At 43.1% G+C, this 19,479-nt stretch overlaps 1 protein-coding gene across 2 annotated transcripts in view; it reads left to right on the top strand.

Annotated features, from left to right (window-relative positions):
• Nucleotides 1-19,479, top strand: part of taok3a (TAO kinase 3a) — a 102,027-nt gene that overhangs the window by 55,109 nt on the left and 27,439 nt on the right. For both annotated transcript variants that reach the window (XM_064972983.1, XM_064972990.1), the window contains exons 2-7: nt 3,406-3,502; nt 14,041-14,268; nt 16,156-16,227; nt 16,858-16,959; nt 17,501-17,546; nt 18,237-18,333. In XM_064972983.1, coding sequence (XP_064829055.1) covers nt 14,137-14,268; nt 16,156-16,227; nt 16,858-16,959; nt 17,501-17,546; nt 18,237-18,333 — 449 coding nt within the window. In that variant the 5' untranslated portion in view covers nt 3,406-3,502; nt 14,041-14,136. The remainder of the gene's footprint in view (nt 1-3,405; nt 3,503-14,040; nt 14,269-16,155; nt 16,228-16,857; nt 16,960-17,500; nt 17,547-18,236; nt 18,334-19,479) is intronic.

Genomic DNA, 19,479 nt, shown 5'->3' with positions numbered 1-19,479 from the left:
AGTAACTCAAACTAATGTACCAGTTGGCCCTAGATTTGTGTTGGGTCTTTATTCGCATGATGAAATAGTAGCCTGTGAATACATTTGATCAAAATAGTGTTTTTTATTTAATTGGTAACTCATTGTAAAAAAAAAGCACTTTCCTAAACACATTTTTTATCACTGTTAAATAAAAATTTTTTTTTGCACAGCTGTGCTGTGGTCTTAGATGCAAGGTGCCAGCTAAAAAATGTGTAACAAGCCATCTCGTGAACAATTGCTTCAATTCACATAGGCCATGCCAAAAACAAATCACTGTCTCTGTGGCCCTACCGAAGACACTGACACACACACGCGCACACACACACCAGCCATCCTTCTTTCCTATCTGTCCTCATGTAACCGTATAACTTTATACCGTCCCCTCGCCCATACCCGGGCGCGAACCAGGGACCCTCTGCACACATCAACAACAGTCACCCACAAAGCATCGTTACATATCGCTCCACAAAAGCCGCGGCCCTTGCAGAGCAAGGGGAACTACTATTTCAAGGTCTCAGAGCAAATGACGTCACCGATTGAAATGCTATTTAGCGTGCACCACCGCTAACTAAGCTAGCTGTTTCACATCCGTTACACTCACTCAGACACATTCAGCCAGGCTGTGTCTCTGTTAGCCAATAAGTGTCTGAAAGACTTCTGTGCGGGTACACTGTCTGTCCTGCTCATAGATCACTCGCGTGCATACACACACACACACGGTTACACACCAATAACAGTGTCCGAAGGCCTTCTCCTGCCATTGGCTACGAGGCCTTCTCTGACCTAGCTCTGTTAGTTACATCACCCAATATAGGACCCCCTCTCTTTCCCTCGTTCCCTCTCTTGCCCTTTGACCACTATCATCCTCTCCTCTTCTCCCCTCTATCTCTCTTTCTCTCTCACTGTCTCTCTGAGGAGAAGAGTTGAGGACTTAACTTTCCCGAGGCTCCTGCCTCCTGAGTCAGTTTTTGTTATAAATCATGCAGCAACACTCACAAGAAGCACAATACAATTTTATCACTTTCCTTTATTTTTCAATCTTTTTATACCAAACCGTATCCTGAGGCTTGTGGTATCGAACAGTCGTTTGGAGAAAAGAGGAACTAGTTCTCTGAGTAAGAGGTCAGGGGTCCTTGGTTGAATAATAGTCTATTTTCTCTTGGCTGATGTTGTCTGGGTGGGTGTTCATAACGTGTTGTGGTGGTGTTTGGCCACTGACAACATGACCAGACTCTAGCTAGGTGCCAGAACGGGGTTGTTCTTGTGTCTTTGTGGATGAGGATGTTCCACTACCTGTCAACTCAGTGTATGATAGGACTGCACTATACTCTAGTCTGAGCGATTTAGTACTTTTTGAGGTAGTTTCGGTTCCATTCTTATTATAATAAATAATAAAACCAGTGTTTCGCCTATGTGCAGGAATATTTTGCTTTAACAACTTGAGAAAATCAGATCTGGGTTAAAATAGATTATATACTTATTTTCTGTGTATTTGAGTATTTTCAAATAATAGGTGTGTTGCCTGGGTATGCCGTCGTTGGAATTAAGAATTTTGTTCTCAACTGACTTGCCTAGTTTAATAAAGGTAAAAAAATATATAAATATATACAATGCTCAAAAAAAGCACTTAAATAACACAATGTAACTCCAAGTCAATCACACTTCTGTGAAATCAAACTGTCCACTTAGGAAGCAACACTGATTGACAATAAATGTCACATGCTGTTGTGCAAATGGAATAGACAACAGGTGGAAATTATAGGCAATTAGCAAGACACCCCCAATAAAGGAATGGTTCTGCAGGTGGTGACCACAGACCACTTCGCAGTTCCTATGCTTCCTGGCTGATGTTTTGGTCACTTTTGAATGCTGGCGGGGCTTTTACTCTAGTGGTAGCATGAGGCGGAGTCTACAACCCACAAGTCGCTCAGGTAGTGTTCCAGGATGGAACATCAATGCGAGATGTGGCAAGAAGGTTTGTTGTGTCTGTCAGCGTAGTGTCCAGAGCATGGAGGCGCTACCAGGAGACAGGCCAGTACATCAGGAGACGTGGAGGAGGCCAACAACCCAGCAGCAGGACCACTACCTCCGCCTTTGTGCAAGGAGGAGCAGGAGGAGCACTGCCAGAGCCCTGCAAAATGATCTCCATCAGGCCACAAATGTGCATGTGTCTTCTCAATCGATCAGAAATAGACTCCACGAGGGTGGTATGGGGGCCCGACGTCCACAGGTGGGGGTTGTGCTTACAGCCCAACACCGTGCAGGACGTTTGGCATTTGCCAGAGAACACCAAGATTGGCAAATTCGCCACTGGCACCCTGTGCTCTTCACAGATGAAAGCAGGTTCACACTGAGCACATGTGACAGACGTGACAGCCTGGAGACGCCGTGGAGAACGTTCTGCTGCCTGCAACATCCTCCAGCATGACCGGTTTGGCGGTGGGTCAGTCATGGTGTGGAGTGGCATTTCTTTGGGGGGCCGCACAGCCCTCCATGTGCTCGCCAGAGGTAGCCTGACTGCCATTAGGTACCGAGATGAGATCCTCAGACCCCTTGTGAGACCATATGCTGGTGCAGTTGGCCCTGGGATCCTCCTAATGCAAGACAATGCTAGACCTCATGTGGCTGGAGTGTGTCAGCAGTTCCTGCAAGAGGAAGGCATTGATGCTATAGACTGGCCCGCCCGTTCCCCAGACCGGAATCCAATTGAGCACATCTGGGACATCATGTCTCGCTCCATCCACCAACGCCACGTTGCACCACAGACTGTCCAGGAGTTGGCGGATGCTTTAGTCAAGGTCTGGGAGGAGATCCCTCAGGAGACCATCCGCCACCTCATCAGGAGCATGCCCAGGCGTTGTCGGGTGGTCATACAGGCACGTGGAGGCCACACACACTACTGAGACTTATTTTAAGGACATTACATCAAAGTTGGATCAGCCTGTAGTGTGGTTTTCCACTTTAATTTTGAGTGTGACTCCAAATCCAGACCTCCATGGGTTGATACATTTTATTTTCCATTGATCATTTTTTGTGATTTTGTTGTCAGCACATTCAACTATGTAATGAAAAAAGTATTTAATAAGAACATTTCATTCATTCAGATCTAGGATGTGTTATTTTAGTGTTCCCTTTATTTGTTTGAGCAGTGTATATCCAAATGCATTCAAATACTCATTGAACGCAGGTCTGTGGAGAATCACAACTAGGCTATACAGCCTATTCCTTCATAAGTGCGCATTGGATAAGTGCAAACAATTTCACAACATTTCGAAGCACCAATGCATTTATCAGGAGTCTGACTGTATTTAAGCTATGTGATATGTAAAGCGTTTTTTGACCACATTCTTTAAGTATATCTTCTCCCATTCTGTGTTCCCTCAGGTTTTCCCCCATCTGTTCCAGTCATGGAGCAGCGGAGTGGGCTGTAGACCCACTCTGAGCCCAGAGAACAGCAGCAGCCCCTCATACACTTTCTAAGGTAATGTGGTCATCTAGCACTAGTAGAACATTTTTGTCCAATGCCACCTCCAGGTAACCTATATTCAGACTAGTCTGTACTGTATGCGTTCTGTACCAGAATCATCAGAGTCAACCGTCAGAACATGTCCTCAAAATCAATATTCAATCCATTCTGATCGATAAATGTATTCACTTTGAACCATTTAGTCCTTTGTCAATCAAGCCTGCTCCCTCCATATTGTATTGCAACCAAGCAGGCGACTGTAATGGTTGCTCATCTCTTGCTGCTCTACATATGAGAGCCGGCGTGATGCTGCTGCCTTCGTGAACCAATCACTCAGAATTCAACTCTTCTCTGGGAGAAGAGCAGCAAGCTTTCTCTTGCCACAGCTTGCTCCAGTTTCTCTCCCCTCACACACACACAGACCAATATCGCTCGGAGGAAAGCTGGCTGCTGAGTCAGAGTAGTGCAGAGCCCAGGCAGAGTGCTGGGGGGGGGGGGAGTGTCCCTATGTGTGTCTGTGTGAGATTGAATGACCTAACCCCTGTTTTATAGTGTGTTATTTTCAAGAACACATGTACCCATTTTACATTTCAGTCATTTAACATGCTCTCTTATCCAGAGTGACTTGCTTAAGATATTTCAACTAGTTGGCTTGGGGATTCGAGCCAGCAACCTTTCGGTTACTGGAATGACACTTAGCTGCTAGTCCACCTGCCACCAGGGCTGATGAGTCCAAGGCTGTCTGTCTTGATTAGTATGGCTTTTATAATGTGAATTGATTCTCTATGGGAATAAATACCATAGTAGAATACCCTATGAAAAGCCCTAATTCTACTCTGTTATATCATGGTATCATGAAGTAATTTTCACTCTTTCTCTCCTTCCTTCCTCCTCTCTCCTCTCTCTCGCTATCTATCCCACCATATGTTATCTCAACGCACAATTTGCCAAGTTTATCTTTTTCTTTTATTACAAGTCCCCGGCTGCGTTTGAATCCGTTAAGAATTCCCACAGTCTAATTCCTGATTCCTTAATGCGGAGGGCCGTGAGCCACTAAACCCGCTGCCTTCGCATTCAACTCACTCGTAGGAGTTCAAATGGAATACACAATCATTGGGAGAGATGGAGAGAGGAACAGAGGAGAAGAGAGGGATGGAGTGAGTGAGAAAGAGAGAGAGAGCCATTGCATCCTCCTCAGAGTGTTCATGTTTGGCCGAGTGTAAGAGAGGAGAAAGAGAGAGAACTCCTCAGTGTGTTTTCACCCAGTCCATCTACATCAATCTCACTGTACCAGGCAGCGATCAGCGGAGTAGAGCTCTGGCATATGTGTTACTGCATGTGTGTGAGTAGCCATGCATGGGTGCATGTGTATGTGCACGCACATCCATGCGTGTGTGCATGTCAGAGCAGAGCTATAGAATATAATATTCAGCAGCCTGATGGTGGTCTTTCATAGCAACACGTTTAGAGATGAATTAGTAATGGCAGTGCAGGGACCTCAGGGAACTCACAGCGTGAGAAACAACTGTGTGCGTGCTTGCATGTGTATTTGGGCAAGAGGAGATGAGGGCATGTCTGTTTATGAATATTTGTAATGGGAGGGTGTGTGTGTGCGTGCGTGCGCCCGATCATCATTATAACTCTAATAAACTGGTCCATCGCAATTACATTACCTCCCCCCTCTCGCTCTTTACCCACACGCCTACCCACGCACACATATAGTGCCTTCAAAGAGTATTTCTCCCCTTGACCTTTTCTACATTTTGTTTTTAGAAAGTGGGATTTTTGTTTTAATTTTTGGACAATGATATACACAAAATACTCTGTCAATGTTTACTAAAAATGTATGAATTAGATGGGTATTCACACCCCTGGGCAATACATGTTAAACACCTTTGGCAGCGATTACAGCTGGGAGTCTTTCTGGGCAAGTCTCTAAGAGCTTTGCACACCTGGATTGTACAATATTTCCCAATTATTATTCTTTTTTTAATCTTCAAGCTCTGTGAAGTTGGTTGTTGATCATTGCAAGAAAGCCATTTTCAAGTCTTGCCATAGATTTTCATGCCAATTTAAGTCAAAACTTTAGGTCACTCAGGAATATTCAATGTTGTCATGGTAAGCATCTCCAGTGTAGATTTGTCCTTGTGTTTTATGTTATTGTCCTGCTGAAAGGTGAATTTGTCTCCCAGTGTCAGTTAAAAAGAAGACTATCAGGTTTTCCTCTAGGATTTTGCCTGTGCTTAGCTGTCTTCCAGGGTAGCCTAGTGGTTAGAGCGTTGGACTAGTAACCGAAAGGTTGCCATTTCAAATCCCCGGGCTGACAAGGTACAAATCCCCGGGCTGACAAGGTCGTTCTGCCCCTGAACAGGCAGTTAACCCCCTAGGCCGTCATTGAAAATAAGAATTTGTTCTTAACTGACTTGCCTAGTTATTAAGGTAAAATAGAATATTTAAAAAAAAACTCCCTAGTCCTTGCCGATGACAAACCACATGTTTTTCAGTATTACTTAAGTGCCTTGTTGCAAACAGGATGCATGTTTTGGAATATTTATATTCTGTACAGGATTACTTCTTTTCACTCTGTCATTTAGGTTAGTATTGTTGAGTAACTACAATGTTGTTGATCTGTTGCTGTTGCAGTGACCGTATTACCGCCACACCGGCAGTCATGAGTCATGACCGCAGTAAAATTCTAAATGACTGTTGAGTCGCAGTAATCTCCTTTTATGCACTCTGGACACGTGTTAGTAGTATCATTTACATTTACATTTAAGTCATTTAGCAGACGCTCTTATCCAGAGCGACTTACAAATTGGTGAATTCACCTTCTCCAACTCGCTAACGAGGTAGCTAATGGCCTGGTACTCAGGGCTTGATTGTCCCTCTAACCACTCTGACATCAATGCAAATGAAATTGAAAATCACACCAAACACTTATCATTAAAACAGTATGTGCTTTTTAAAACTCACCTCACTGTGATTGATCAATTTGAAGAAAGAAGTTCAACAGCAGATTGAAACTGAGTGTAAAACATGGTTGTTGTGGATGTTATTTCAAAGCCTAGCACATGAAATGGAGAGTTTTTAAGGTGATAATTAATTCAAAACTACTATATGCATATTATAGTTTATGCATAATCATAGGCCTATATATAAGCCCAAATAAAACCTGAATTAAAATAATAATTGTGCTGTTACACAATGCATAGCCAAGACATATTAAGCATGGCAGAAAAACATTTTTAAAATGATTTGAAGTCTTTGGTACATAATTGGTGGCTTAAATTAAACAAATTCAGAGTTGGCCTACAATTAAAGTGAATTTGTATTTTATTTTGAATAGCCTAGTAAAAGGGCATTTTAAAAATATGTTCATTTTTATATTATATACATATTATATATATTATATTTATATACATTACCTTTTAGCTACAGAAAATCTCACCACCGAGCATCTCCATCTTCTCCCCTCATTCCTTTCTAAAGCGGGCAGAAAGAGGGCTGTCAACAGTTTAATGAAATATGTTTTGTTGTGAAAACATGTTACTGTTGATGTTCCTGGACAGATTTAACTTGGTTTCCCAAATGAAGGACTGGGTAGCTTCAGGAGCAGGGTTCGAGAGCCTATGGAAGGCTGCATGCACCTCAAACAGTGCTTGATGCATTGAGGGAATTAACCGGAATAGACTTCCAGACATGAGTGAAACATTTAAAAATGGCCGCCATTCCAGTGCATACAGATGACTTGCATTTTTTCTCCTGCCCATTTGGTAATGAGCCATTCTAAATCAAAACTATTTTTACAAATGAGTAAAGACTAGATTAAATTGAGAATAGTCTGATGGGTGAAAATGTGATCACTTGAAAAGGGAACAGTGGGTGCAGCCTATAGCCCCATCATGTAACCCATATCATATATCCTTTTGATTTCTAAGGTTTGTATCATTCACAGCTAAAGTTGCCAAATAACTCTAAATCTAGCATATAAGAGCTGTTTCAAATGACCACTTTTACGCTCAACATAGCCACTTCATATGTGCACTCGCACAAATATCCTTTCTATTTTATTCAGCTAACCTCAATTATATGTCGTCTTACTATAAAACCACATGATACTAAAGAATGGCACGGGACTTAAGCATATCTTGTCTGGTAAATGAGCAAGCCTATGGCATGGTGCACAGCCAGAACATTCAGTAAGCCAACTCATATTCTGTTCTTCCTGAAATACATTTTTTTCATATCATGTTTCTTTAGACCTGCCTAAAATAAAGTTGATTTGTTTTGATGGTGTATATTCAATTGACTTTTTCCAAAGGCGCATATCAGCTGCTTGCATGCATGGATGCTAAACATGTTTGTTAATTAACGGTGAATTACCATGTTACCGACAGTCTTTTGCATGACATTAACCGGCTTACAAAATGTCGTGACCGCCACAGCCCTTGTTGATCCAGCCTCAGTTTTCTCATATCACGACCATTAAACTCAGTAACTGTTTTAAAATCACCATTGGCCTCATGGTGAAATCCCTCTCCAGCATCTGATTTGGGAAGGTAGAATTGCTTCACCATGCTCAAAGGGATAGTCGGCATCTGCTTTAAAGAAATGTTTACACATCTACCAATCGGTGCCCTTCTTTGCGAGGCATTGAAAAATGTCTTTGTGGTTGAATCTGTGCTTGAAAATCACTACTCAATTGAGGGATCTTGTAATTATCTGTTTGTGTGGGGTACAGAGATGGGGTAGTCATTCAAAAATCATGTTAACCCCTATAATTGCACACACAGTGATTCCATGCAGCTTATTATGTGATTTGTTAAGCAAATTTTTACTCCTGAACTTATTTAGGTACGCCATAACAAAGGGGTTGAATACTTATTCACTCTAGACATTTCAGCTTAATTTTTTTAATGAATTTCAAAAATGTTCTACAAACAGATTTCTACTGACATTATGCGGTATTGTGTGTAGATCAGTGACACAAAATCTAAATGTAATCAATTTTAAATTCAGACTAACGCAACAAATGTGGAACAAGTAAGGGTGTGTGAATACTTTCTGAAGGCTCTGTACTATATGCACCCACTCATTCATTCACGCGGACCCAAATGCATGCTTGTGCACTCCCCCATACACACGTGAGCATATTTACACACACACACACACACACACACACACACACACACACACACAAATCTAAACCGCTTCCCTAAACACCTCCCTTAGCACAACGACATTCATAGATCCTCAAATTATTCCCGAACACACACACACACACACACACACACACACACACACACACACACACACACACACACACACACACACACACACACACCAAACGGTGTAAGTGGGTAGAGGGAGGACATGGAAGCAATTGTTGAACCAACCCAACAACACTGTTACAACCTGTTGTTGCCTCGTTACGTCATATCACACATTTCTACTGAGGAGGAGGAGAGGAGAGGATGAGCAAAAAAAGAGGGAACTGACTAGTACTGACTGGGTGAATCCAGGTGAAAGCTATGATCACTTATTCATGTCACTTGTTAAATCTGTCTAAAAGACCAGTTAAAGAAGGAAATCTTGAGACAATTGAGACATGGATTGTGTGAATGGGCAAGACAAAAGATTTAAGTACCTTGGAACAGGGTATGGTATTGGGTGCCAGGCGCACTGGTTTGAGTGTGTCAAGAACTGCAACGCTGCTGGGATCCTCACGCTCCACAGTTTCTCGTGTGTATCAAGAATGCTCCACCACCCAAAGGACATTCAGCCAACATGACACACTGTGGGAAGAATTGGAGTCAACATAGGCCAGCATCCCTGTTGAACACTTTCGACACTTTGTAGAGTGTATGCCCCGACTGTTCTGAGTGCAAAAAGGGGTACATCTCAATATTAGGAAGGTGTTCAGAATGTTTTGTGCACTGTGGCTTTGAAACCTTTTGAAACCCCTACCACGTGGGTAAAATCACTGATGCTCTCTCTCTCGTGCGCTCTTCTCTCTCCTTTATTTTCTCTCTTTATCTCACCTCTCTCTGTCTCTCTGTGTTCTTTTATCTGGCGGAAGCTGTCTATCCAGATTGAGCGGGGGGCTTACGTCAGGTTTTATTTGAAGCTCTTACTGGAGAGGTTTGAGCTCAACAGGAGGAGAGGGGAGACCGACCAGGATGATGCAATGAAGAGACACACACACTAACACACACACACATTTGGAATACTTTATTTGGATTCACTGTCAATCCTATAATCATGGAAACAAAAACACGGTCTCCACACTCACACACTCTCTCTCACACACACACACACACACACACACGGTGTGTTTTCCCTGTTGGCATGTCGGAAGGGCCAGTGAACGATTGCAGGATGTTTGAATACATTATGTTTTTCTATAGCTAAAGGGTGTATTTATCGTTCTATGTAAGGTCTATAACAGCCAGTAAGAAACATGGCACCTATTTCATTCAGAATTATCTGACCATGAACTGAGAAGTTGCCAGTAGTTTACCCATTCCTAAGTCTCATATCAGTGGTGGAATGAATCAATGTTTTCAAAAACATCCAACCCATATTTTTCACAGGTTTTGCAAAGCAGTAATTATGTAAGTTGTATGTGTGAACTGAACTTTAGTTCAACAGAGTAACGCATCATTCTAAAAAGCAAAGGTTCCTTGTGTATCCTTTAGGGGTTCTTCAAATTGAAACTGTGGGGGAACCCCTAAAGTTCTTCGAAGAACCCTTTTAATGGGTCCTCAAGGAACCTTTTGAATAACCTTTTGCGGTTCATTTTTGAACTAGCCCCTTCACCTAATTATTATTGTTATTATTATTATTATTCATAGTAATATGCATAACACTAATATCAATAACACAATATTTTAGTTGTCAGTGTTTAATGATTTTAGTGGCAAAGCAGAATAAAAAATCCAAGTATGAGGTAAACTCCCAGCAGGGCTCCAAGTCCAATGGGTATATCCACTGGTGTGTTGCTATTGATGTTCTCCGCATCCATAGCCAGAATGATTTTTGCAGTGCATGGTGAATCGAACGGGCTTCCTGTTATATTTATCAGAGGTGTAGGGAGGGTGAAGTCTGTGAATCCCAAAAATAGTAATTATACAGATCATTAACAAAATATGCACACGACAGCATTCATACCTTGTGAATGAAAAAAAATAATGTTTTGATAATGTTTTTCACCTTGTCCATAATGTAGAGGCCTATGGGATGAGGTAAATGTGATCTGCATAACATACCAATAGACATACCTCTTGTATGCATCCTCGTCTGTATACCTACAGACACAAAAGTGAGCAGTTCAGTCATCCTCACCCAATACAGCTAGCCTTCAACACAATCTTATAGCCTACATATTCTTACCTCTTTGTTGGTTGATATCCATTGAAGTGTCCTTTTTCTATTTTTTAGAAAGATTGGCACAAACATAAAAAGATAGATGGTATCATCATAAAACAATATAAATGTAGACATACATGGGACAAACCTCAACCTTAAATTGAGGAGATCTTACAAATGTTCATTTAAGTGCCTGCGCTTGTTGTTCTTTCAACTTCTAATCCAAATATTTCAGTTGGGCAGTTAGGTTCCTGCAAGAACACCCACCAACTAAGGAGGTTCCTTGATGAACCCCACCTCCTATAGGGTTCTTGGAATAACCTTTTTGGGGGCCATTTTCAGTGCCAAGAACCCTAAGGTTCTTCAAAAAACTGAGAGGATCTTCTTGAACCCATCATGTTTTGAGTGTATAGCAAGAATCTAACACAATGCACAGTATTGTAATGTACACATTAGAACCCTTGTACCCAGGCTGTCATGCATCGAGAAGAGGGCACAACAAAGCCTATTTCCCCTCAGACTGAAAAGATTTTGGCATGGGTCCTCAGATCCTCAAATGGTTCTACAGCTGCACCATCGGGAGGATCCTGACTGGTTGCATCACCACCTGGTATGGCAATTGCTCGGCCTCCAACCGCGTACGGCCAAGCTTCCTGCCATCCAGGACCTCTATACCAGGCGTGTCAGAGGAAGGCCCAAAACATTGCCAAGGACTCCAGCCACACTAGTCATAGACTGTTCTCTCTGATACCACACGGCAAGCGGTACCGGAGTGCCAAGTCTAGGTCAAAAAGGCTACTTAACGGCTTCTACCCCCACGCCATAAGACTCTTGAACAGCTAATCAAATGGCTATCTTGACTATTTGCATTCTCACCCCCCCCCATTCTTATGCAGCTGCTACTCTCTGTTTATTAACCATGCATAGTCACTTTAGCTCTACCTGCATGTACATATTACCTCAATTACCTCAAATAACCGGTGCCCCTGCACATTGACTCTGTTCTGGAGCCCCCCTGAATATAGCCTCACTACTGTTGTTTTATTGTTGCTCCTTAATTATTTATTATTTCATTTTTTTTCTTATTTGCATTGCTGGTTAAGGGCTTGTAAGTAAGCGTTTCACTGTAAGTATTCCACGGATGTGACAAATACAATTTGATTTTATTTTGGATACTTCCTACTAATCCCATCTTGTTTTTCACACCGTAATGTCCTCAAACTCAACTCTGGACCTCGAAGACAGTTTCACTGCATTTTTCAATTGTTCCTCTCTAATTAGGGACTGATTTTGACCTGGGACACCAGGTGTTTGCAATTACCCATTTAATACCCATTTAAAAATGAAATTCAAATAATAATAAAGGAGTCGACAAGGACAAAACAATATAACTTGAAACTAACGTAAACCCCCTACAGTGGTAACAAGGTTTTTGATATATTTTTGTATCTGTAAAGAAGACTTAACTCTTTAGTAAGAAGAAACTCGTGAGAATTATGATGTCCTGTCTCTGCCTGTGTACACCGTGTTTTTCTGCTCTCTCTGTCTGTGTGTCCGTCCCTCCCTCCAATGTGATTAGGGGTTCTCCCATGGAAGTCATGGATGTTGAAGGCTGACCGCTGTACTGCAGGCATCGTTAGCAGAAAACAGGATCCCCAATTATAGTGAATGGAAAAAAGTACATCTTCGTGTAAATTAAAACAATTAATTGAATACAATCATGGTACCAATAATAACTTTAAATACTCCAGGTGTATGTCCTTGAACCGATTATTTTAAAATTGAACACAGAAGATATAAGGATAATTTAGTTGCAAATACCAGCCTGCAGTACCCCAGTCGGCCTTCAACTTTAGTTACTCAATGAGAGGGGGCAGCAGTGAGCTAGCCTGCAACGTCACTTCCTGGAGTAGCTCAAACTGCGCATGTTAAGTCTCCATGAGATGCCATCTTAACTGACTTAATTTGGCTTCAATGCGCTATTGAGTCTTCGCATGGGAGGAATGCTGTCACGTGATCGATGGCATTGTCCATTTATATATACAGTCATTGGTGTGTCACTAACTGGATCAAAGCTCAGGCTATATGTCACATGTTTGATGGCCCAGCTGTAGTCTGGTGACTCACAACAGCCATACCTGCTGCTGCTAGCCTGTGCATCCGAGTGTGTGCACATGTGTGGAAGGGATGCACCAATGACTCACGGTGATCGAGCTGTCCAGTTTGTGTGGGTCTGTGAGTGTGTGTGCATGTGTGTATTTTCCTCCAACTGTGTGTCTGATCTTCTGCTTGGATGAGCAACAGGAGCAGACAGTGAGCAGTCCATGCCTTACCATCTTCTTTTGCCCCCTCTATCCTGCCAACTGTTCATGTGACATACACACACATTCAGCTTGTAATTCCTAGAAAGAATCAGGTTATATGGGGATGAGTAGGATATGGGAGCAGACAAGGTTGTACCGATTCAGTCTCTTGATCAGACTGTGTGTATGTGCATGTTTGTGTTGGTCTTTAGGTCCTGATTGTAAATGTAATCTCTATGTTGTGTGTAGGCGTCCAGTAACTCCATCATACACGTGTGTGTGTGTGTGTGTGTGTGTGTGTGTGTCTGCTACATGGATCGTGCCTTTCCTGACAAGCTGCTTAAATACCAGCCCCTCATGTCACGCCTCGGCTATCAGTGCAAGCTCGCTGTCCCGGCCATGTTCACAGGCTGATAGTACGTGGCCTTCAGATAGCAGGCCTGCATAAGACGAAGCAGCTAGCAAGTTACTACTCTGTGTCAGCAGTTATGGGCAGCATTGCTGTGTGGAGACGGTGCTATCTGTTTCCTTAGGTGTCCAGATATCACTGTCCTGAAATGGTTGAATGCTTATTGTATGAATTATGATTTGTGGATTCATAAAGTATTTAAAATTGTGTTTGTGTGTGTGTGTGGGTCTTCCATCCAGGTAGTGATCATAAATGCTGTCTGTCTGCACGGTTACGTCCTAACTTATTACCATCTCTCTCTCTCTCTACTTTTTGGCATGGGAAACCTGTGTACATTGCCAAAGCAAGTGAAATAGATAATAAACAAAAGTTAAATAAATAATAACAATTTTACAGTAAACATTACAGTCACAAACATTACAGATTCTAGTAACTCTCTCTCTCGCTCTCTCTGTATGTTTCCTCTCGTCCAGGTGGGTATGGTAAATGCCCGGCGCGTGGATGAGGAGCAGCAGCTGCAGTGAGGTGGAACATCGCGGTAACCACGGTACCGTCTAGCCCCGCCCACCATGCCCTCGTCCACGCGGAAGGGAGCGCTGAAGGACCCCGAGCTGGCCGACCTCTTCTTCAAAGATGACCCCGAGGAAGTCTTCTGTGACCTGCACGAGATCGGCCATGGCAGCTTTGGGGCCGTCTACTTTGTGAGTAGTACCTCAGGGCTGGATACTAAATTAAATTTTGTCTAACTCAGAAATTTAAATTTCGTAAATTTTAATTAAAACATTTTATTTTTTAAATGTAACCTTCATTTAGCTAGGCATTACTGGGAGATTTTTCACAATACATTTAGAATTTGAAGTTATTGACTAACCATTGAGCAGGGCCTATTTCATTTCAATTTCTCAACCAAAGGAGATGCTTTCATGGCGATTGTCAATTGAATGTGCTATTTAGTCCAGGACTGGCCCTGGTCAGTGTGTGTGTTATATGCATTGGGTGAGTGCAATCCCTACTATTCACTGTCAGGATCATGTTAGACACCCAGTCTAGCTGTCTGTGGCTATAGATGTCAGAGTCCAGGGACAAGATCACTCGCTCTCTCAAGGTTGTCTAATAATAACTCTGCTGCCATTTCTGTTAAATTCTGTCTCTGCCACATTTCTTAATCTGGTCGTCACTAATGACAGAAAGCCTTTAAATCTAAATCAACGCAGAGCGGGAGAGAGGGGAGGATGAATCTGCTAGCACCAATCCCTCCATCCTCCTCCTCCCCTCTCTTCACCCCTCTCATCCCTCCCTCTAGCCCTCTCCTCCTTTTCCTCCTCCCCTCCCTCCGTCCTCTTTCTTTCAACCCCCCCTCCATCCATCCATCCTTTTCCCCCACCCCTTTCTTTCCACCTCCAACATCCCTCCCCCCCTCCTCCATCCCCCAGCCTGTCCATATGCAAGGCTGGGGGAGAGGGATAAACGGAAGCCTTTCCTCCTAAGACAGCTGTTCTGCGCGTTAAGTGGCGAGGCCAGCTGGTGATGGATGGATGGATAGATAGATAGATAGTAGGGCAGGCAGGAGATTTTACCTGGCCTGGTTGACTGACATTAGTGCTCCTCTAAGTCCAGTCATCTACCGGACAGGGCTACATTCATAGAAATGTACTTATTAGAATGGGAAATGGTTTTAAAGTGGCAATCTGGATTTGAGGTCAATGGCTGCGTATCAATAATTTAACATTCCAAAATGGATATAGCCAATCCCAGAGTAGCCCTTCAAAATGTTCCAGTCAAATTGCCATAGTCTGAAGGGATTTGCCCATTCTAGTAATTCTATTTATATGGCTATGGTACTGTATGTCAGCATGCCACATGATGAGGCCATCAGTCTTGTCTGGCTGATTTGGCTGGCTAGTATGAAATCCTAGTGCCTTTTTGGTCATTGATACACTTCTTTACCCGCTGTGAGCTACTAGGATAGCTAACTGCAAGTGTTTGCTCGCTGCTGTGGCTAGCTCATAGCTTTACTATGCATTCACATTCCTTCTGACCAAAGGCATGTGTATGGGGGGAAATTACTGAAATGGAATGAGGCACCATCAACGTTTGTATGAGGAAGCCATCCATGTGTTCTAATAGCCTTAGGGGTTTTAACACGCGCAATGTGCTAATTACTGTGTGGTTAAGTACATAGCTAGCGAGCTTCTCTGAGTTGCTTGTTTCCTCTATGCTTGTTTTCGTCTATGCTCATATTTGTAACAACAGGCAGTTTCCTACATATGTTCAGTATTGTCATCTTTTGAAGAGACATTTGATTCTTGTTTCCCATTTACCCTCATTTGACCCAGAGCCATATATATAGAGAGTGGCTACATCTCAGTCATATGACCCACTTTTACCAGTTTTTGGCTACCAACTGGATTCTAGCCAGCTGTTAAATATAGGCCTATATCCTGTATCCAGACTACAGCTGTGTGTTTCTACGAGAAATGCCTGTTCTCACATTCACCTTTCTCTCTCGCTCTACATTTCTTTTCCCTCCTCTCACTCACTCCCCTCCTCTCTCTTGCCTACTCTCACTGCCCTCTACTCTCCCTCAGGCCAGAAACTCCTACTCCAACGAGGTGGTGGCCATCAAGAAGATGTCCTACAATGGCAAACAGACCACCGAGGTGAGAGGACTGCAGCCTTTTACTCACTTTAAACACAAGTTGAACTAATTGCCACTCTGTCTGCTTTATCAGTCACACCTCAGGCCTTGAAACAGAGGTTAAACAAGATGAGAGGACAACTAATACAAATGTTTTGAACTCCTTCTCAAACTCTTCCCTCTATGGCCAGTGGGACGGTCACAACTCAGGACTTGAAACAGAGGTTCAATATTCCATGGGCAGTCCCTTCCTCTGGCCGCTATGATGGTCACAACTCGGTATCTCTGAAATCACAACCTGGCCACTGGAATGGTCACAACTTAGGCCTTGTAGCAGAGGTCAAATGAGACGAGAACAACTAACACAAACACTTTGAAATTACACACTGTTCCCACTCTGGCCACAGTATGGTCACACCTAAGGGCGTTAAACAGAGGTTCAACATTCCCTGCGATCCACAAGGCCTTGGGTTGGGGTCAAGGGTTGGGTTCAAACTCCTCTCTTGTGTAAATGGAACTGACCTATCCATAAACCCACTGCCCTGGCCAATATGTCAGGGCCAACATGCTGTGAATAGGGCTCTTTGCAGATGTGTTGATGTTGTTGACTCTTACACACTCTCTCTCATTCTCTCCCTCCTTCTCTCCTCAGAAATGGCAGGACATCATTAAGGAGGTCAAGTTTTTGGAACAGCTGCGCCATCCAAACACCATTGAGTACAAAGGCTGCTACTTGAAGGATAACACTGCCTGGGTCAGTGGAGTGTGGCAGAGCTGCCAGGGAAACCACTTTTTCCCCCTCTTCATCAGGCTGCTTCTATCTTTCTTTCAACTCTCTTTCTTTCTTTTCATCTCTCACTCTGACTCTCTTTCTCATAATCTCGCTCATTCTCTTTCTCGGTCTCACCATTTTCTATCTTTCCCATTTTTGTCTCTCTCATCCCTCTTTTGCATAGTTTCTCTGATTCTCTGTCTTTCACCATTTGTCTCCTTCTCTAAAACATCCCTTTTACAACATGGTTTATGTCATGACCTTTTAAAATATGCACCAACCACTTCCAGTGTAAAAGTCGTTAGGAGAATCTCTTTGCGCTTGACAGCACTTCCTCTTATTTTTGGTTTCCACCACCTCTGCTATGATGGTAATAAATGAGGCCTTCCTTGTTTTTGTCTGAGTCATTATATAATAGATATTTGGGGTTGTTGGCCATTTGTTTAAGGAGGCAACTCTCAATCTTGTGTGTGTTTTTGGGTGTCCACTTGTCTCTGACCTATGACCTTTCTGTCTCTTCCAGCTGGTGATGGAGTACTGCCTAGGCTCCGCATCAGATTTACTAGAGGGTGAGTAGTAAAGACGCACACACACAAACACACACAGTTCATTCAAAGAGAAGTTACAAAATCGCAATGAGAATATCGGGGTTCTTTTTGAGCATGTGCTTTATACACCCATTAGTAATGCAACATGCATGGTAAGCAAGGAACCTTTTATCTCTAAACAGGGTGTGTAATATTCCACTGTGAATGTTCCTGTTCAGGGTCTCCAAATATTCCGCACCTTGGCCTACGTGATATATTTAGCACTTCTGTTTGTGTCACGTCCTGGCTGTCATGGAAACTGTTTTAAACAGCCATGACAGTTGGCTGGTTTTGACCTATTTTTGTGTGTGTGAAGCACTTCTGAAATTCCTCCACTGTAGTTCTGCTTCCTTTAACTCTAAGGCAAGGCGTCGCTCTGCTAGCCTGGTCCGAGATTTGTTCGTGCTGTCTTGCCAACTCATATTGTCATCAAGTTGGTAAGACCGCACAAACAGATCTGGGGCCAGGCTTTCAGAGCAGCAATCCACCCACCGGGAATGTGTTTTATAACCCTTTTATCCCAACCCTGTTAGACTTTACACATTTAACAGATGCTTCTGGGGTTTGTTGTTGTGTGTCATATCAGGAAGGGCAGATTGCTTGTGTCTCTAGAAAGCACTGACGGTTTTCCCCCTTGATGTATTTTTCTCTTCTTTGTACCCTCCATTCCAGTTCATAAGAAACCGCTCCAAGAGGTTGAAATTGCTGCCATAACCCACGGTGCCTTGCTAGGACTGGCTTACCTCCATTCCCATAATATGATTCACAGGTGAGCTTCCGGTCTACCTGTCTTCCATCTTCCCCCTCGTTAAAATGTTTGTCATCAACATCTTAAATAAGCCCCCCCCCCCCGGCTTCTCCTTCACCCAAATCCAGACAGCTTATGTTCTGAAAGAGCTGAAAAATCTGGATCATTATAAATCAACTGGGCTAGACAGTATGGACCCTCTCTTTCTAAAACTATCAGCCAAAATTGTTGCAACCCCTGTTTACGAGCCTGTTCAACCTCTCTTTCGTATCGCCTGCGATCCCTAAAGATTAGAAAGCTGCCGCGGACACTCTAGACCCCAACTGTTACAGACCTATATCCATCCTGCTCTGCCTTTCTAAAGTCTTCGAAAGCCATATTAACAAACAGTTCACCGACCATTTCGAATCCCACTGTACATTCTCCACTATGCAATCTGGTTTTCAAGCTGGTCATGGGTGCACCTCAGCCATGCTCAAGGTCCTAAATGATATAACCGTCATAGATAACTGCTGCACAGTACTTTCTTTTTTCATCGACCTGGCCAAGGCTTTCAACTCAATCACCGCGTTCTTATCGGCAGACTCAATAGCCTTGGTTTCTCAAATGACTGACTCGCCTGGTTCACCAACTACTTCTCAGATAGAGCTCAGTGTTGTCCAGACCTCTGGCAGTCTCTATGGGGGTGCCACAGGGTTCAATTCTCGGGCCTATTCTTCTCTCTGTATATGAATGATATCACTCTTGCTGCTGGTGATTCTCTGATCCACCTCCTACGCAGACGACACCATTATGTATACATCTGACCCTTCCTTGGACACTGTGTTAACAAACTTCTAAACGAGCTTCAACGCCATACAACACTCTTTCCGTGGCCTCCAACTGCTTTTAAATGCTAGTAAAAGTAAATGCTTGTTCTTCGATTGCTGCCCGCACCCTCCTGCCTGCCTAGCATCCCTACTCTGGATGGTTCTGACTTAGAATATGTGGACAACTACAAATACCTAGGTGTCTGGCTAGACTGTAAACTCTCCTTCCAGACTCACATTAAGCATCTCCAATCCAAAATTAAATCTAGAATCGGCTTCCTATTTCGCAACAAAGCCTCCTTCACTCATGCTGCCAAACATACCCTCGTAAAACGGACTATCCTACTGATCCTTGACT

Source organism: Oncorhynchus masou, chromosome 1, assembly GCF_036934945.1.
Source record: "Oncorhynchus masou masou isolate Uvic2021 chromosome 1, UVic_Omas_1.1, whole genome shotgun sequence".
NCBI lineage: Eukaryota > Metazoa > Chordata > Actinopteri > Salmoniformes > Salmonidae > Oncorhynchus > Oncorhynchus masou.
Note: the sequence above shows the minus strand (reverse complement) of the source record. Positions and strands in the feature narration are given on the sequence as shown.